This window comes from Bidens hawaiensis, unplaced genomic scaffold (genome assembly GCF_021521415.1).
Source record: "Bidens hawaiensis isolate Kalapana, Puna unplaced genomic scaffold, B.hawaiensis_p1.1 tig00029286_1, whole genome shotgun sequence".
NCBI lineage: Eukaryota > Viridiplantae > Streptophyta > Magnoliopsida > Asterales > Asteraceae > Bidens > Bidens hawaiensis.
Window position 1 is genome coordinate 151,343 of NW_027494825.1, and position 15,978 is coordinate 167,320.

General features: G+C 38.6%; 1 protein-coding gene across 1 annotated transcript; it reads left to right on the top strand.

Moving 5' to 3' along the window:
- The first annotated feature begins 5,637 nt into the window (after positions 1 to 5,637).
- Positions 5,638 to 11,747, top strand: LOC143578519 (uncharacterized). Its single transcript, XM_077062081.1, has 8 exons — positions 5,638 to 5,782; positions 6,423 to 6,764; positions 6,858 to 7,117; positions 8,377 to 8,518; positions 8,689 to 9,066; positions 9,146 to 9,277; positions 9,374 to 9,502; positions 9,757 to 11,747. The coding sequence occupies exons 1-8, from the start codon at positions 5,675 to 5,677 to the stop codon at positions 11,461 to 11,463; spliced, it is 3,198 nt and encodes a 1,065-aa protein (XP_076918196.1). The 5' UTR covers positions 5,638 to 5,674; the 3' UTR covers positions 11,464 to 11,747.
- Positions 11,748 to 15,978: the final 4,231 nt, after the last annotated feature.

Consider the following 15,978-nt stretch of genomic DNA (forward strand, 5'->3'; position numbering starts at 1 on the left):
AGGGAGGAGAAAATTTATTCCAAACTAAGACGTGAGAGTAAGCATCATCACCACATACACTGGTCGTCGATTGGTGTCAAAAGTGTGTGAGCCAAATTGCATTTATTTAATGTTTCTACTTTCTAGCGTACTCTATAATGTTTTAGAAGATTCCTAGATTGTACAAAGGAGATACTCCGATCCTAATTCCAATAATAACCCATACTAATAATCTGCCACATCTAATAACTTTTATTGTCAAGAACAATACATATCATATTAACATGATACCATAGATTCAGAATTAACTTCTGCTTGATTTCACTCACATGTCACATGGATTATTATGAGTGAAATGTGGGAACACACATTTTCTGTGAGCAAAATCGAGTGAAAAGCAAGTGTAAATAAAGTTTTTCTGCATATAATATATATTGTTTATAAAAGTTACGAAAAGATATACATTTTAGTTTTAAGGACAAAACAATTTAGTTATTAATACGCATATAACAATTACCGTAGTATAAAAGAAGTTATAGACAAATAACTAGTTTCTCTATCAATTGACTTATTTCAGTTATTAATACATTTTTTCCCAATTTACCTCGCCTTCAACCCAAGGTACACACTTGCAAACAAACACAAAATATGGTCAATAGCAATGAATTTAACCTTGGATTGTTGCTTCAGAGAAACAATTGCGGTCATGGAAAGGCTGCTTGTTGCTTCAAAAGGATCTTGCTTATGAAGACTTACATGATGTATAGAATATTTATTTGAATTCAATATACTTTAGTTGTTGTGCTGCAAAAATAGAAAATAATAATAATAATAATAATAATAATTGATAAAAAATATATATATATATATATATATATAAATATATAAGACGTTCTTCATTCTTCAAGAGGTCATTGAGATTAACCCTTGAAGACCTTTAGAGGCCCTTATTATTGGAGTTCATAAGTCCGAAGAAGCCCTTAGGCGAGATAGTGAGATACCCTTGTATAAGGGCATGGGTTTTCCTTGACAGTGGCGGATTCAGGAATTTTTTCCAGTGGGTTCACTGTCTTTAAACGCTCTAGTTTAATAAGGCCGAACATATATAAAAAAAACCCGGGTCGGTTAGACGGTTCGGGTCGAGTAAGGTTCACTAATTTTCAGGTTGGTTAAGGTTCACTAATATTTGGGTCGGTTCAACGGTACGGGCCAAGTAAGGTTCAACAAATTAACAATTTAACATCACTATTTTTTAAACGGCCAAATGAAACTGGTTAAACGAACAAAACACGTCTAGCCATAGAGTCAACTAGACACCCAAGTTACAAACAAACAACCAAAACACAGAAAACGAACACGAGTTATTTGCAAAAAAAGTACAACACCTATGATTCCAATGGGAATATTATAGTCTTTCATTTACCACATAACTAAATTTGCCAATATAGCATGAGATAGGGACAATATATTATAGTCTTCCATTTACCACATAACTAAATTTGCCAATGGAGCATGAGATAGGGAAATAGTCTCAACCAATTTAAATTCCTCCATTAAACTACACAAATTTACATTGTAATATGAAGTAGATCGTCACCCTTCTAATGGCCAAACTGGTTAACAAAAATATAAACAATGAGCAATTGAAAACTGGTTAACAAAAATAAAACTGAAGAGGGAATTGAACCCTGGTTCTTAGGTTAATAAGGGAGAGTGTTTACCAGCGGACCGTGATTTCATTTTGTCTATGGATTCATTCACAATTTATATATGAGTTCACACTTATATTTTATATAGGTATTATATATAAAATCCGAAACTCAGTGGGTTCCTGTGAACCCGCACTCGGATACCTAGATCCGCCCGTGTTCCTCGGTGCATACGGTAGGGTAGGCCCAAAGTAAAACAGAAAATGTTTTATTTAAATATTGTGTGTAGTGTGCAGATGATGAAATAGAAATTAAGAAGGGTAAATATATCTATAAGGTTGACGAAGAAATTTGGGTTTTAAAGATTTGTGAGATATTATGTGGCATATAACGTGACAGCTAAGAGCTGTGTTAATGAAAAATGTTTTAACCGCAATACACAAAATTAAATTAAGATGTAAATAGAGATTATATTTTATCAAGTTTTACAATATTTGGATTTAAAGTCGTGTATTTTATAATGAAATGCTATTAATACAGTTGAAGTTACGATTCTAAAATAGGTGGTTAATTAATATCAATGACGGGATATGGGTGTGTGCTAGTCCAAGATTGAACAATATTAATTTGAAGAGATCGTAAAGAGAGGAGATATGGGACCTATAGTATGGGTATGGGATGTATTGTATCGTTTTTGTGTTGTATGTATTTTTTTATGGTTTATGCCTTGAACTTGAATTAAAGCAATGATTGAAAAAGTGCCAATTTTAATAGAATTGTATATAAATACTTAATTATAGACATAATATAAATAGCATATATCAACTTATACTTACGATTTTTAGTTATTCATGTCTAATTTTAGACATCAACCAAAATAGTTCTTTTCTTCAATATACTATATTTGATGACACATAATTATATGTGTTTGTTGGTTATGAACCAGTTAGAGCTTTTTGCTGACATCTAATTAAGGTTTAAATTAGACTGTGTGCTGTGATTTAATTAATAAGGGTGAGTAAAAATGCCATGTTAGTGTCACGTAACCAGTGATGATTTAACTAATTTGCACTTTAACTATCAAGTTATGAGTTAACAAGGGTATGCTATATATTAAAAACATGAGAAAAACATAATAACATAAAATAAAATAAAATTATGTAATTGGTTGTTAGTAGGATGAACTCACTTATTATTTGTGTTTCATGTTGTTAAGGGGATGACACTTAAGCCAATGACACTTCGGAAGCACCCCATCTATTTCTTGCAGGCCGGTGTAGTTGACGGCATCATACCCTGTGATATGGATGAGGTCTCCACACAGGTAGTGTTAGCACATGATAGAAAAATCACCTTTTAATATAATGTATAAATAGACATGAAACCACCACTAATAAGGGTGAATGCATCCACTATTTTTGGTCTAGTTGTAGAAAGACTTTAGTTTTCCGGTAGTGATTCAAGTTTGATTTTCATTTGTGTTACCTTGGTAGATATGGCAATTAATAATTTGACTTAGGTCTTGAGAGGTTGTCTCGAATCCGGAGCCCACCCAGGTTTTCGTCCCACCATATGTTACGTTACAGAGTTATGCACTTGTAGCGGCACAACGACTGTCAAATGACAACTGACAGTGTGGTTTCCCGGGGGAACGCCAAGCCAAACTCTAAAGTCAGCGTGACCGCAGTTAAAACAACATAGTCTGGCCAAAGTGAGACATCGAGACTCTCTAATTTTAAGAATACAGTAGCCTGAACACAAAAAAAATCGTTTTTCCATTGACAAATAAAACTAATAAGGGTGAATGCAAATATTTCAGACCAATTATTAATAGGTTACCCAATCGAAACCCAACAAATTACAGTAAACAAATTCGTGTAACCAACACCACAGACTTACACATGGCTCAAAACAGAAAAGAAACTTCAATATCTAGACTTGTCATTTTCTTCCTTAGATAAGCATTGCAAGACACAAAAAGAAAATATGAAGATAAAAACAGAAAGAACTTTCTCGTAAATACTACCAACAAATACATATATATATACATTTTCAAAAGTAAAAAAAAAATGTTACTGAATCGATGTCATTCCAATTATAAATATAAATATATAAATAGCATATGTAAATATATTGCACTTGTTGCTAAAATATCCATAGGGTTAGAAGTTAGAATCAGGACTAGAGCACAACAATGTAAGAAAAAGACTTCTAATTTAGAGTCTTCTCTCCGAACCAGAATAAAGGCTCTAAAACAATTAACAACTCGTTAGAAGATCCACTAGAACAAAGACGCTAAAGTCAATATATGCATGCTACAAACAAACATGTACAAATATAGCAATGATGCATACAAAAATCTTCCATGAAAAAACATTTTAGAAAAAACGGAGAAAGGTGAGAAAGACTTCTTACCAATACTGATGGAGTCCCCCTTTATCGTTAACTATCGAGCTTAACCCTAGTGAGTCGGTCTGAATTGGGCTTCTAACAAAAAAACCAATTGACCGAATCAGTAATTCACGTTACACGTAACTTTTATTACCGATATCCCGTCACACTAATGTTACTACACTATTCACGGATGACATGAATTTTATTTTTATTCATAATAGGAAAATAAGTAAGAAAAATAGTCAATAAATGACCTCCGATGTTGATAATAATGGGTATGTTTGGTTGAAAGGAATGGAATGAAGGGGAAATGAAATGGGAGAAGGAATAGAATGGACAAAGGAATGAAATGGACCATTACTATTCCTTTGTCTTGTTTGGTTAACATATGGAAATGAAATGAATAATTAATTTATCTTGTTTGGTATCCAAAATTTTTTTTAGGAATGAAATAGAAATAATAAAAATATTCCTATCCCAATATATATATATATATATATATATATATATATATATATATATATATATATATATTTACAAAAAAAAAACTGAAATGGTGACGGTGATGGTAGCTCTGGAGATGAAAATGGTGGTGACGGTGGCGGCGGCGGCGGTGGTAGCTTTGGAGATGAAAATGGTGGCGGCGGCGGCGGTGGTGGTGGTGGCGGTTAGGCCACGGGGGTAGTGGTGGTCAAGCGATGGTAGCATTAGTAGTGATGGCGGTGGTAGGGTGGTGATGACAGTAGTGGTGGCCAGGCAGTGATAGTGGTGGTGGCGGTTATGGTCGGGTGGCGACGGTGACAATGGTTGACGTGGTTATGGCGACGATGGTGGCGGTGGTAGCTTTGGTGGTAAGGTGGTGGTGGTGGAGGTGGTGATGGCGACGGTGGCGGTCAGGTGGTGGTGGCGACAACGGTGGTGGCGACGGAGGTGGTGGTCAGATCATGGTGGTGGCTATGGTAGGGTGGTGGTGGCGGTGGTTGTTAGATGATGGTGTTGTTGAGAATGTAAGTTGAAAGATGAATGAAATGAAAAAAAAGAAGGGGATGAGAAAGAATGGTTTTGATGGAACGGGATTCCATGTGTAATGGATGATTCCATTCCATTGTGCAACCAAAAACTTCTTATTCCATTCCCACATAATGAATCATTCCATTACGCCTCATTACTGGATAAGAAACACTACCTGAATGTAAATAAATACTTACTTATTATTAATAAAATAATAAAAAAAAGTAATAATAATATAACGATAGCATCTCTTCCGTGTTGCCGTGCACCCATGCTCAAGCCACACACACAGCCTTTCTTTCTTTCTTTCTTTCTTTCTCCAGATACAATACAATAACAATACAACCAATATATATATATATATATATATATATATATATATATATATACGCACACAACTAAATCTCATCGAAATTCCCTGCCATTCGCCTCTTTCTTTCTTTCTAAATTCTCACAGATCCTTCATTCCTATCATCAGGTACACGTATCAATCAATCAATCAATCAACAATCGCTTAATAATATTAATAATAATAATTCAGATTCAAATCTCACAACGATCTATTGCAGCAATTTCGTTTTGTGGATCAGATATTCTCAAACTTTCAATCGGCGATGGAATGTGCGAATTGAATATAAGCGATGCCGGAATTAGCCTCCGATACGACGACGTCTTACTCAAATGGATCTGTTCGTTCCTTCTGGTCCAACCATCGCCATGACGACGTCACCTCCAATCAACTCCAGAAGGTTCCTTCTTCGTTTCGTTAATTATTTGTTTTTATTCGTAACTCAATTGAAGAATAACATAATAAGTTAGAGTTTGTTTGGATCTGTATTAGCTAACATATTGTTTTCATGACTGCTGTTGTTGTAAGTTGCTTCAATTGTTATAGATTATTAAGTTAGTGATCCAGGTAGGCCAATAAATTAGGAACTGAAATGCTACTGGCAGACAGACAGGATATACATGTAACGGTATATATATATTGCCAGAAGCTAGCTATGTTTTATTAATATGTATTTTGCAGTTATTAATTGTACCACTACAATAACTTCTGTGACATGTAGTGTTACAATTTATAACTGCAAAATACATATTCTAAAGACCTACCTAGCTTCTGGCAATGTACAGTTTCATGTCTGTTGTGTGTATATAACCGAACTTAGACAAAAATTACATTCAATCAAGCTGGTGTTAGTTTTCTAATGTAATTTATTTTAGGTATTCAGTTAAGGTGGTGTTAGTTTTATGATGTAATTTATTTTTGGTAGAGGCTACTAAGGTTGAAAGCATTTTGCTCATATGTGTTTGCATTAGACATTGAAAGAATTGAGATATATAATAAACTGAAACTTGTTAGTGACATTATTTGTATATCTATTGTAGTTCTGGAGTGAGTTATCACCACAAGCTCGGCAAGAGCTCCTGAGAGTTGATAAACAAACTCTTTTTGAACAAGCTAGAAAAAATATGTACTGCTCCAGATGCAATGGGCTGCTTCTAGAAGGTTTCTTGCAAACTGTCATGTACGGAAAGTCGTTGCAGCAGGATGGAGTAAAACCTCAAAAGAATAACATTATTGAAGATTCTTGTGTGACGTCCATGTGTGATGATGACATTCAAGATCCATCTGTACATCCTTGGGGCGGTCTAACCACTACACACGATGGAACACTTACTCTTCTGGATTGCTATTTATATTCAACGTCTTTAAAAGGCCTTCAAAATGTGTGTCAGCTGTAAACTTATATAACTTTTGCTTTGTTTGTTGTTCTTTATGTGGAGTGGTTATATTTTGTATCTCACATTTTACTCGATCAGGTATTTGGCAGTGCCAGAGCAAGAGAACGGGAGCGTGGGTTACTTTATCCTGATGCGTGTGGAGGTGGAGGTCGCGGGTGGATCAGTCAAGGAATGGTGGGGTATGGTAGAGGTCATGGGACCCGTGAAACATGTGCATTGCATACTGCCAGGCTTTCTGTTGACACTTTGGTTGACTTTTGGTCTGCATTAGGAGAAGAGACACGGCGTTCTCTTCTAAAGATGAAGGATGAGGATTTTATGGAACGCCTAATGTATAGGTATGTTGCTACTATTGTCTTCGTGAGCAAGTTATTCAGATAACCTCATAAAATACTGCACACACATCATCAAAGGAAAAGAATATTTCAATGTTCCTTTGAAGTTTCGTGTGCTTCTTTCTTAAATACTTGAATGGAGCATCAGATATACTGTTATTTTTATATGGCCTTTTTTAAGGGCCGAATAGGATGTATGTAACCAGGGGCCATTTGGAATTACATGGAGTTATGTTACAAGTAAACCACAATACTACATTACTGCATTTGAAACAAACTTCTAGTTTCGAATGACTGTTTAGTGTTTGAAGTTGAACATTAACATTTTGGTTAAGATTAGGGTTTAGAAACCCATCGAATGCATTATGTATACCCGGTGCTCTTTTGGTAATTTATGCTCATGAACCCTAGCTAATTGGAAACCATAGGAGGGGAAAAACATGAGTAAAATGTACTCGGTTTTAGGCTTCACACCAATAGAAATACTATGATCTCCGGGTATTCACCTTAAGCAGCATGTCTTTCTATCAAAGTTCCTAGGTCATTCTCAATCATTTTAATGTTATCTACTTGAAGTATTGCTTATAACTAGCTTATAGATTATTCGTTCTCTGAACCTTTTTGATTACTGCTTGTTATGAAATGTCGCTGCGCCATAGCTTGAATGTTGGATCATAACATCTAATAAGTTGAAGATCATGATAACAGAGTTAGTATTGCAATGGTATAAGAGCTTGTGTCTTTTTTCTTTTTAATATTTCTTGTGAATGGTTAGATCTGTATTATTGTTGATCCACAAAACATGAGATACTTGACAAACCAAATATGTAATAATCTTTATGGCAATAACACTTGTGTTCAGAGCTCTGGTTCTCTCATGTACTGAATTCGGCACTGATATAAGCTCTAATGGGATAACTGTATAATCTGTTAACAGTTTAACTATTTAAGGATATTTCATATATTTGTATGTTGACAAGCTGTATATATAGATACGAGTGTCAATTTCGGGTGAAATCTGTAAACTTAATCATCCTACCTTAAGTCAATCTTGACACCAAGTTCTAGCAATTGCTTCTCACCCTCATTATCCTGCAACTCTTTTTGTGAAGAAGAATTGATAATGAGGAGAAATGCTGAAGTAAAAAATCAGTGCAATTTGAACTCCTGTAATTATTATAAAACTTTCTTAAACTGTTGGTAAATATTGTTTGACATTATATTAACTTACAAAATAAACCTTTTGCCTACTTATTTTACAGGTTTGATAGCAAGAGGTTCTGTAGAGACTGCAGAAAAAACGTAATTCGTGAGTTCAAGGAACTGAAAGAATTAAAACGCACGAGGAGAGAAGCTCGCTGCACAAGTTGGTTTTGTGCAGCTGATACAAGCTTCCAGTACGAGGTGTGTTTGACAACAAATTAATTCACAAATCACAACCTTAAAAACATTTCTTGCATATGCCATTAAACATCACTAATCACAAGTTTCAAACTAACTTTTAAACTTTTAACAATATCTCACACAGTTTTATGCATTTATGTAACTCAGATGAAGCAACTGTATACTTGCAGGTAACTCGAGATACAATCCAGGTGGATTGGTATCGAAACTACGCTGACTCAGCAGGAACTTATCATCACTATGAATGGGCTGTTGGAACTGGAGAAGGAAAATCTGATATCCTAGATTTTGAAAATGTTGGTTTAAAATTAAAAGTAAGGGCTCAAGTGAACGGTGTAGACCTCACTGGTTTAAATTCCTGCTACATCACTCTTAGAGCATGGAAAAAGGATGGACGATGCAATGAACTTTCGGTCAAAGCTCATGCTTTGAAGGGTCAACAATGTGTACATTGCAGGCTTCTTGTTGGTGACGGTTTTGTCACAATTACAAGAGGAGAAGGCATTAGAAGGTTCTTTGAGCACGCAGAAGAGGCTGAAGAAGAAGAGGTATTACAAGGCTCAACTGTTTTAAGTTAATTTGTATGGCATGTTATTGTAAGTCTTAACTGTTTTAAGTTAATTTCAGGATGATGATTCTATGGATAATGATGGTAATGAACTCTATGGAGAGTGCTCTCGTCCTCAAAAACACGCAAAAAGTCCTGAACTTGCTCGGGAATTTCTTTTAGATGCTGCTACTGTTATTTTTAAGGAACAGGTTTGTTTATATACATTTGTGTTTTTTTTTATGAACCCGACATTAATTTAATATAGTGACTGAACTTTGAAGTTTAACTTTGTTAATCATTACCAGGTTGAAAAGGCTTTCAGAGAAGGCACTGCTCGTCAAAACGCACATAGCATTTTTGTATCACTTGTACTGAAATTGTTGGAAGAACGTGTGCTTGTTGCGTGCAAGGATATTATTACTTTGGAAAAACAGGTAAGTTGCTCTTCTTTTAGATATTGCAATTGTACTCATTTACTTATGAACTCGTTTTTGTTTAATTAATGGGATAAACTGGTAAAAAAACACAAGGAAAAACAAATCAGGTCAAATGGGTCAAAGAGGTTGTAATTCGTCAAAAGTGCATCTTTAATAAGCGAAAACCCATGCATTGCTTTACTAAAACAGTAGATTTCTATTGTAACAATACGATTTTATATTCGTAGTTAACACGTTAATTGTTTTTATAGTTTAAGCTGCTTGAAGAAGAAGAGAAGGAAAAGCGTGAAGAAGAAGAACGGAAGGAGCGTAGAAGGTTAAAAGAAAAAGAAAAGAAACTCCGTAGGAAAGAGAGATTAAAAAATAAGTCAAAAGATAGAGAAAACAGTCAACACAATCAACTTCCTGCTATCTCCAATAACGCCCTTGATGAAGAACAAACAAGTATCGATGACGAATCAAATGCCAGTGACACCATTAACTCTCTATGCAAAACAGAAGAAGATAATCATATTCAAGATATTCAAGATATCATGTCATTTACACCTGTATCAGAAGATTACATTCATGAGGATCAAAATTTAAATTACGACATGTCATATGCAAGTGATCACTCAAAACATCCTCGTAGGAAACCTAAGTCATTCTGGGACCAATCATCAAAATGGTCTGATAGAGGGCGGTTCGCGGTGGTCTCTGAAAGTGGTGGTATGGTAAGCAAACCCGACCCAAGGGCTCACAGTGATGGTTTTAGAGTAAACCGACCTCTAAGAAGCAATAATAATCGGGCTAACGTAAGGTCAAATGGTTCAAGGTACAGTGAAAGATTGTATTGTTCTCATAACAGATCAAATGACAGATATGACCCTCATGCTTGCAGTTGTTACCAACACAATGACTATACAGATGTCACGAAACCGTATCATCGTGGAAACAAATTCAGCAATCAAACAGAGTACGTTAAAACCACAAAGAAAACATGGGAACCGAAAAGTAGTATAGATTCACCGATCAAAGTTAAACCTGTTGACTCGTCAAACGGGACGAATTCAGTGGCAACTAATCACGACCACAACGACTCTAAGGAATCGAATAGCAAGATACAGAATGATGTCGATACGATAGGCCGGCCCGCTGATCTATGCACAAGTAGTAATTCAAATTCTGATAGCTGTTCTTCGTTTTCTTCTAATACACAAAATCCTGAATCATCATCCACATCAGATTCTGAAGATGCGAGTCAGCATTCCGAGTTAGCTAAAGAAACCGTGTGTTCTGAAAACCGGGATACAAAGGAAGAAGAGACACCTACAAAAGTGTCTTCATGCGAATTACCGTTTAAACCTGCACCGTTTCATGAAAACAACACGAAAAAGGATGTTACGGGGAATAAAAGTAAGCCATTGCAAGCTCAAGGCATCCATTTCCCCATGTTCCAACCTCCATCTATGGGTTATTACCATCAAGGCCCGGTTCCGTGGGTAACAGGCCTCGCAGCCAACGGGTTAATGCCGCTGCATCCGAGCCCGTACTTGTTCCCGAGCCCATTTGGGTATGGTTTGAATGGGAACTCACCATTCCTTCAGTATGGTGTAGGTAACCTTCAACCACTGGGTCCACCATTGGTCAACCACGGTCCACCGCCAATGCTCCAACCGGTCCCACAAGTGAACAGTATCAACATGAAGGTTCAGGACCATGTCAATGCTCCGGCTCTACAAAAGGTTGAGAAAAATGAGAATTCTGACAAAACAAGGAAAGATGATAACGGATTTTCACTCTTCCATTTTGGTGGGCCCGTAGCTCTTGCTAATGGGTCGGGTGAGGTTGACGGAAGTCTGCCTTCAAAGGTGGTAGGAGATGCCATTGAAGGTGGTCATGCTTGTGCAAAAGATGCTGTTGAAGTTGAAGAGTATAACTTATTTGCAGCAAGCAACGGGATACGATTTTCGTTCTAATATCATGTCGGGAATCGTGGGTTTTTATTCATGACGGTAATAAATCTCAAGAATGTTTGATGTGCTAGTTTGATTGGTTGCGTTTTCGTTGGATTTTTCATGTAAAGATATATAGAGTTTGAGTTGTTTGAAGGGTGCTTGTATGCGGTTTGTTCTTTTCAATTTTCATATAGCAATGAGGCATTTGCTTCTATTTTATTGTGCGTTTTGACTTTGTTGAGTGACGTAAACAAGTTCTTTCTTTCTTTACGCATTTAGGAATAATAACGCACGCATTTTGGTAATCTCAGTTCTATACATGATTGTAAAACCACGTCGCATACATTACTTGTTATATAACGGGCCTGCAGGTTTTCTTGCGGGTACTAAGTTTAATGATGTTTAAGTGAAGGGGTCAAACTGAAGTAAAACCAACAGAACAGAATATTCAGCAATGTTTAATGATGTTCATCAAAATATAAGTAATATTAATCTTAAAAGTTTCACTAGATTGTGTAATATATCCTGTTGCAATTTTGACAGGCAAACTAAAGTATATTCCTTTTCTCATAAAGAGGAAAAGGAAACAAATGCATCCCCTACCATTCAAGTTTTGCACCAATTACAGCCTACAGAATCACTGAATCAACTTTTTTAGTTGTGCACCACAACGAAAACCAAATTGGTATCCATCATTACAAATATGCTTTATATTTATATTTTTATATGAAAAAAGTATATTTTATAATGCCTTAATGGATATTTTATAACTAAAATGAAGTATATAATAAGTACCACACTCTCATAAGTGTTAGTGTTATATGTTTGACAAAAAACGCATCTGAAGAGGTAGGTCCCAGCAGAGCCCAGTTGGACCCGCAAGACTCACCTTAAACAGGGACGTCTGCGCAAAAACCAACTGGATCCGCAGGACCAACCATGCTCAGAGATGTGACGTCCTTACGCGCAGTACGCAAGCTGGTCCCGCAGGAAATGCCTCCCAATGGTGAAGGACTCCGCCTGTCCCCGCAGCCTCGGATACAAGCCATTAGGGAAGGCCACCCGCGCAGCAAGGCTACACGCACAAGACACTTAGATCTCAATCATTCAGTGTCACCTGAAGGAATGAGCGAAGCCGGGAACAATCCCGCATAAGGGCGGGAGGGGGAATACTCCCGCCCAAATAAGCCAGTCCGTACGATACGGGAAGATCTTCTGTACTGTACCTGACGAGGTATGGGAAAAAGATCTGACTAAAGATACGACAGCTTATGGACAACAGTATGGCGAGCAGCATGCTCCTACACTGTATGTCACTATTAGCCGCTGCCTACTCACCAACTATTGTCATACCACGTGCGTAGCCGGCAGTTGGTAGAAAAGGAATAGTATACAGCAGGCCTGGTCGCTATCAGCCGCTACCTACCCACCAACTACCAGCAGGGCACGTGCGTAGGCTACTGTTGGTGGAACAGGAACACTCTTGCAGCCGGCCATACCTCCTTGGAAACCTACCTTCGGCTATAAATACCACAAATGGTATGACCATCTTATCTTATCATATCTTATCATATTATCATCATATTATACATGATATCTGCTCTAGCAATCTCTTAATATACTTTTATATTTAAAGAGCAATCTAGTCTGATTCTCACGCCGGAGGGTGGTCACAAGGAGGACCCCCCCCCTTCTCAGTGACGAGCTCACGGTGTCTGTTTTGCAGGTTATCAGAAGAACCATCTTCCAAGGGTTAAACCCCCTGTGGGAAACATCTATCTAACCCCCAGGTTACCAGTAATATGTCCGGGGTCCGGTTAGTGTTTCTTCATTGGCGCCATCCGTGCATAAAGCTAGAACTACATTTTTCTCCAGTTTTTTCAAACTTCTACAAAGATGGTTAGAGAAATTCCGGTAACCACAACCCCAGCTACTGGGGGGAATACCGGTAACACAGTTTTTACAAACACTACCCCGGTTACCCAAGCCGGGGCAAGTGAAGTAAATTTTACGAACACTACCCCAGTTACTCAAGCTGGGGCAAGTGCAGTAAATGATCGCCTACTGGGATCCACTGATACCCAGGTTGAGAAACGAAGACTCCCCCGCCAAACTCTCGATGAAGTTAAGGCATGGGCGGAGGCGCGACAAAAGGAATTCCAGGCTGAGTTGGACGAACGCTTGCGTTCCGTACAACAGGCCGACGAATTCGAATACTGGGAGGATGACTCGGAGGAATCCGACTCCGACGCGAACCCTCGCCATAGGGCAAAAGGGAAGCGTAAGGAAATGGAACCCCAACCGAAAAGGCATTTTGGACAAGCCTTCAAACCAAAAAGCACAGGTGGAAGTCCACGAGACTTCTCCAAAACGTTCAGACCAAACGTTGCAAATGCAGGAACGTCCAAATTTGCAATGGACATTGCGGAGGCAATCGCCCCAAAGAGTGCCAAACAAATGCCTAACATAGGCACATATGACGGTATATCTGATCCAGACGATCATTTGAACAGGTTCATAGCGGGGGCAACCGTCAGCAATTGGACGGAACCCACGTGGTATTACATGTTCCAAATGACGCTTGTTGGGGCTGCTAGAGCTTGGTTTGATCGTCTACCGGTCAACCACATCTACGACTGGGCAGACTTCCAGCAGAAGTTTAGCCAACACTTCAGCCAGCAACGGAAGTATACTGAGGAGCAATGGACAATCCTCAAATGCATACGAGAAGAAGATGAATCTCTGCCAAACTTCATCACTCGCTTCAACTCAAAGAAGCTAAGTTTGGGCAATATCAGCGAAGATCTTGTTCGCGCTGCCTTCATCCAGGGCGCGCATGACCCAGAGCTCATCCGCACCCTAACGGGTAAAGATGGCATGCCATCCACATGGGATGCCATCATGACAGCAGCAAAACGCTATGCGGAAACGGAGAAGCAACTGGGTAGAGATCTCCCACAGAGCACAAACCTCTACACTCAGAAGACGAGAGAAGACAATGTCCTCACCGCCCGACTAAATAAAAAGCGGAAGCTAGGCATTTGGCAGTCAAGGGTAAACTTTGACACCTCATCCGGCTTGCAACATCGATTGGGCGGAAGGGATAATGTACAGCCGCACCGGAACTCCAGATGGACGCCACTCACCAAAAGCGTCACTGAGATATTCGCCACTGAAGAGCTCCCGTGGCCAAAGCCTCCAATAATCCGACATCGTCACGATGCTGATCGGAGCAAATACTGTGACTTTCACAAGACAAAAGGCCACAACACTGAAGAATGCATAGACGTAAAAGACATGGTTGAAGCATTTGTCAGAGATGGGACGCTCGCGCACCTCGTGGCGCAATAAAGGCTGAGCAGGCGGGTGCGTGTAGAACCCCAGCTGGGGAAAACACGAATAAAAATTCCAGCTTCAATGTCGAGACTACATGCTGCGTAAAGAACGAGATCCCGAACCAGGTGCGTATCGGCTCGATGGCACTCCCATCCCAACAACATGGAAGGGAGCTCATTTACACAGTCTGCATGTAAATCAATTCCAATTTGTAAAGAAAAGGCCAAGAGCCACTTCTAATGGAAATGATTCTGTTTAGAACATCGAAGCTGATGATTTTACTTTTCTGAACACTAATATGACGATATTCACATTGTGAAGTCGTTGCGTGGGAAGGCGGTTCTACCCGCACAAACCCAATAATGTGAAAAAACCTTCACGCAGGTCAGTTGAAGGGGAAAGGTTCAGCACCCAAAAATGAAAGTGCCGGTCTATCCGCACGAATCATAATGAGGAAACTGAACAATAACCTATCAACAACCGCGCGTCGAACGGTTAAACTATGCAACACTGGGGACGGCATTCACATTACGTGAAGTCGTTGCGTGGGAAGGCGGTCCTACCCGCACAAACCAATAACGTGAAAAAACCTTCACGCAGGTCAGTTGAAGGGGAAAGGTTCAGCACCCAAAAATGAAAATGCCGGTCTATCCGCACGAATCATAATGAGGAAACTGAACACTAACCTATTGACAACCGCGCGTCGAACGGTTCAAAACAAAATTCTTAAAAGGATGAGGAAAACCTACACGCAGGTCAGATAAGGGTAAAGTTTCGCCATCCTACTAAGTGCAAGTGACGGTTCTACCCGCACAACCACGAAAGAGGAAGCAAAACTTCACACCTATTATCAACCACGTTCAAAGGTTAACTTATCCTCAAAGGATAAGGAAGACCTACACGCAGGTCAGATAAGGGTAAAGTTTTGCCATCCTACTAAGTGCAAGTGACGGTACTACCCGCACAATCACGAAAGAGGAAGCAAAACTTCACACCTATTATCAACCACGTTCAAAGGTTAACTTATCCTCAAAGGATAAGGAAGACCTACACGCAGGTCAGATAAGGGTAAAGTTTTGCCATCCTACTAAGTGCAAGTGACGGTACTACCCGCACAATCACGAAAGAGGAAGCAAAACTTCACACCTATTATCAACCACGTTCAAAGGTTAACTTATCCTCAAAAGATGAGGAAAACCT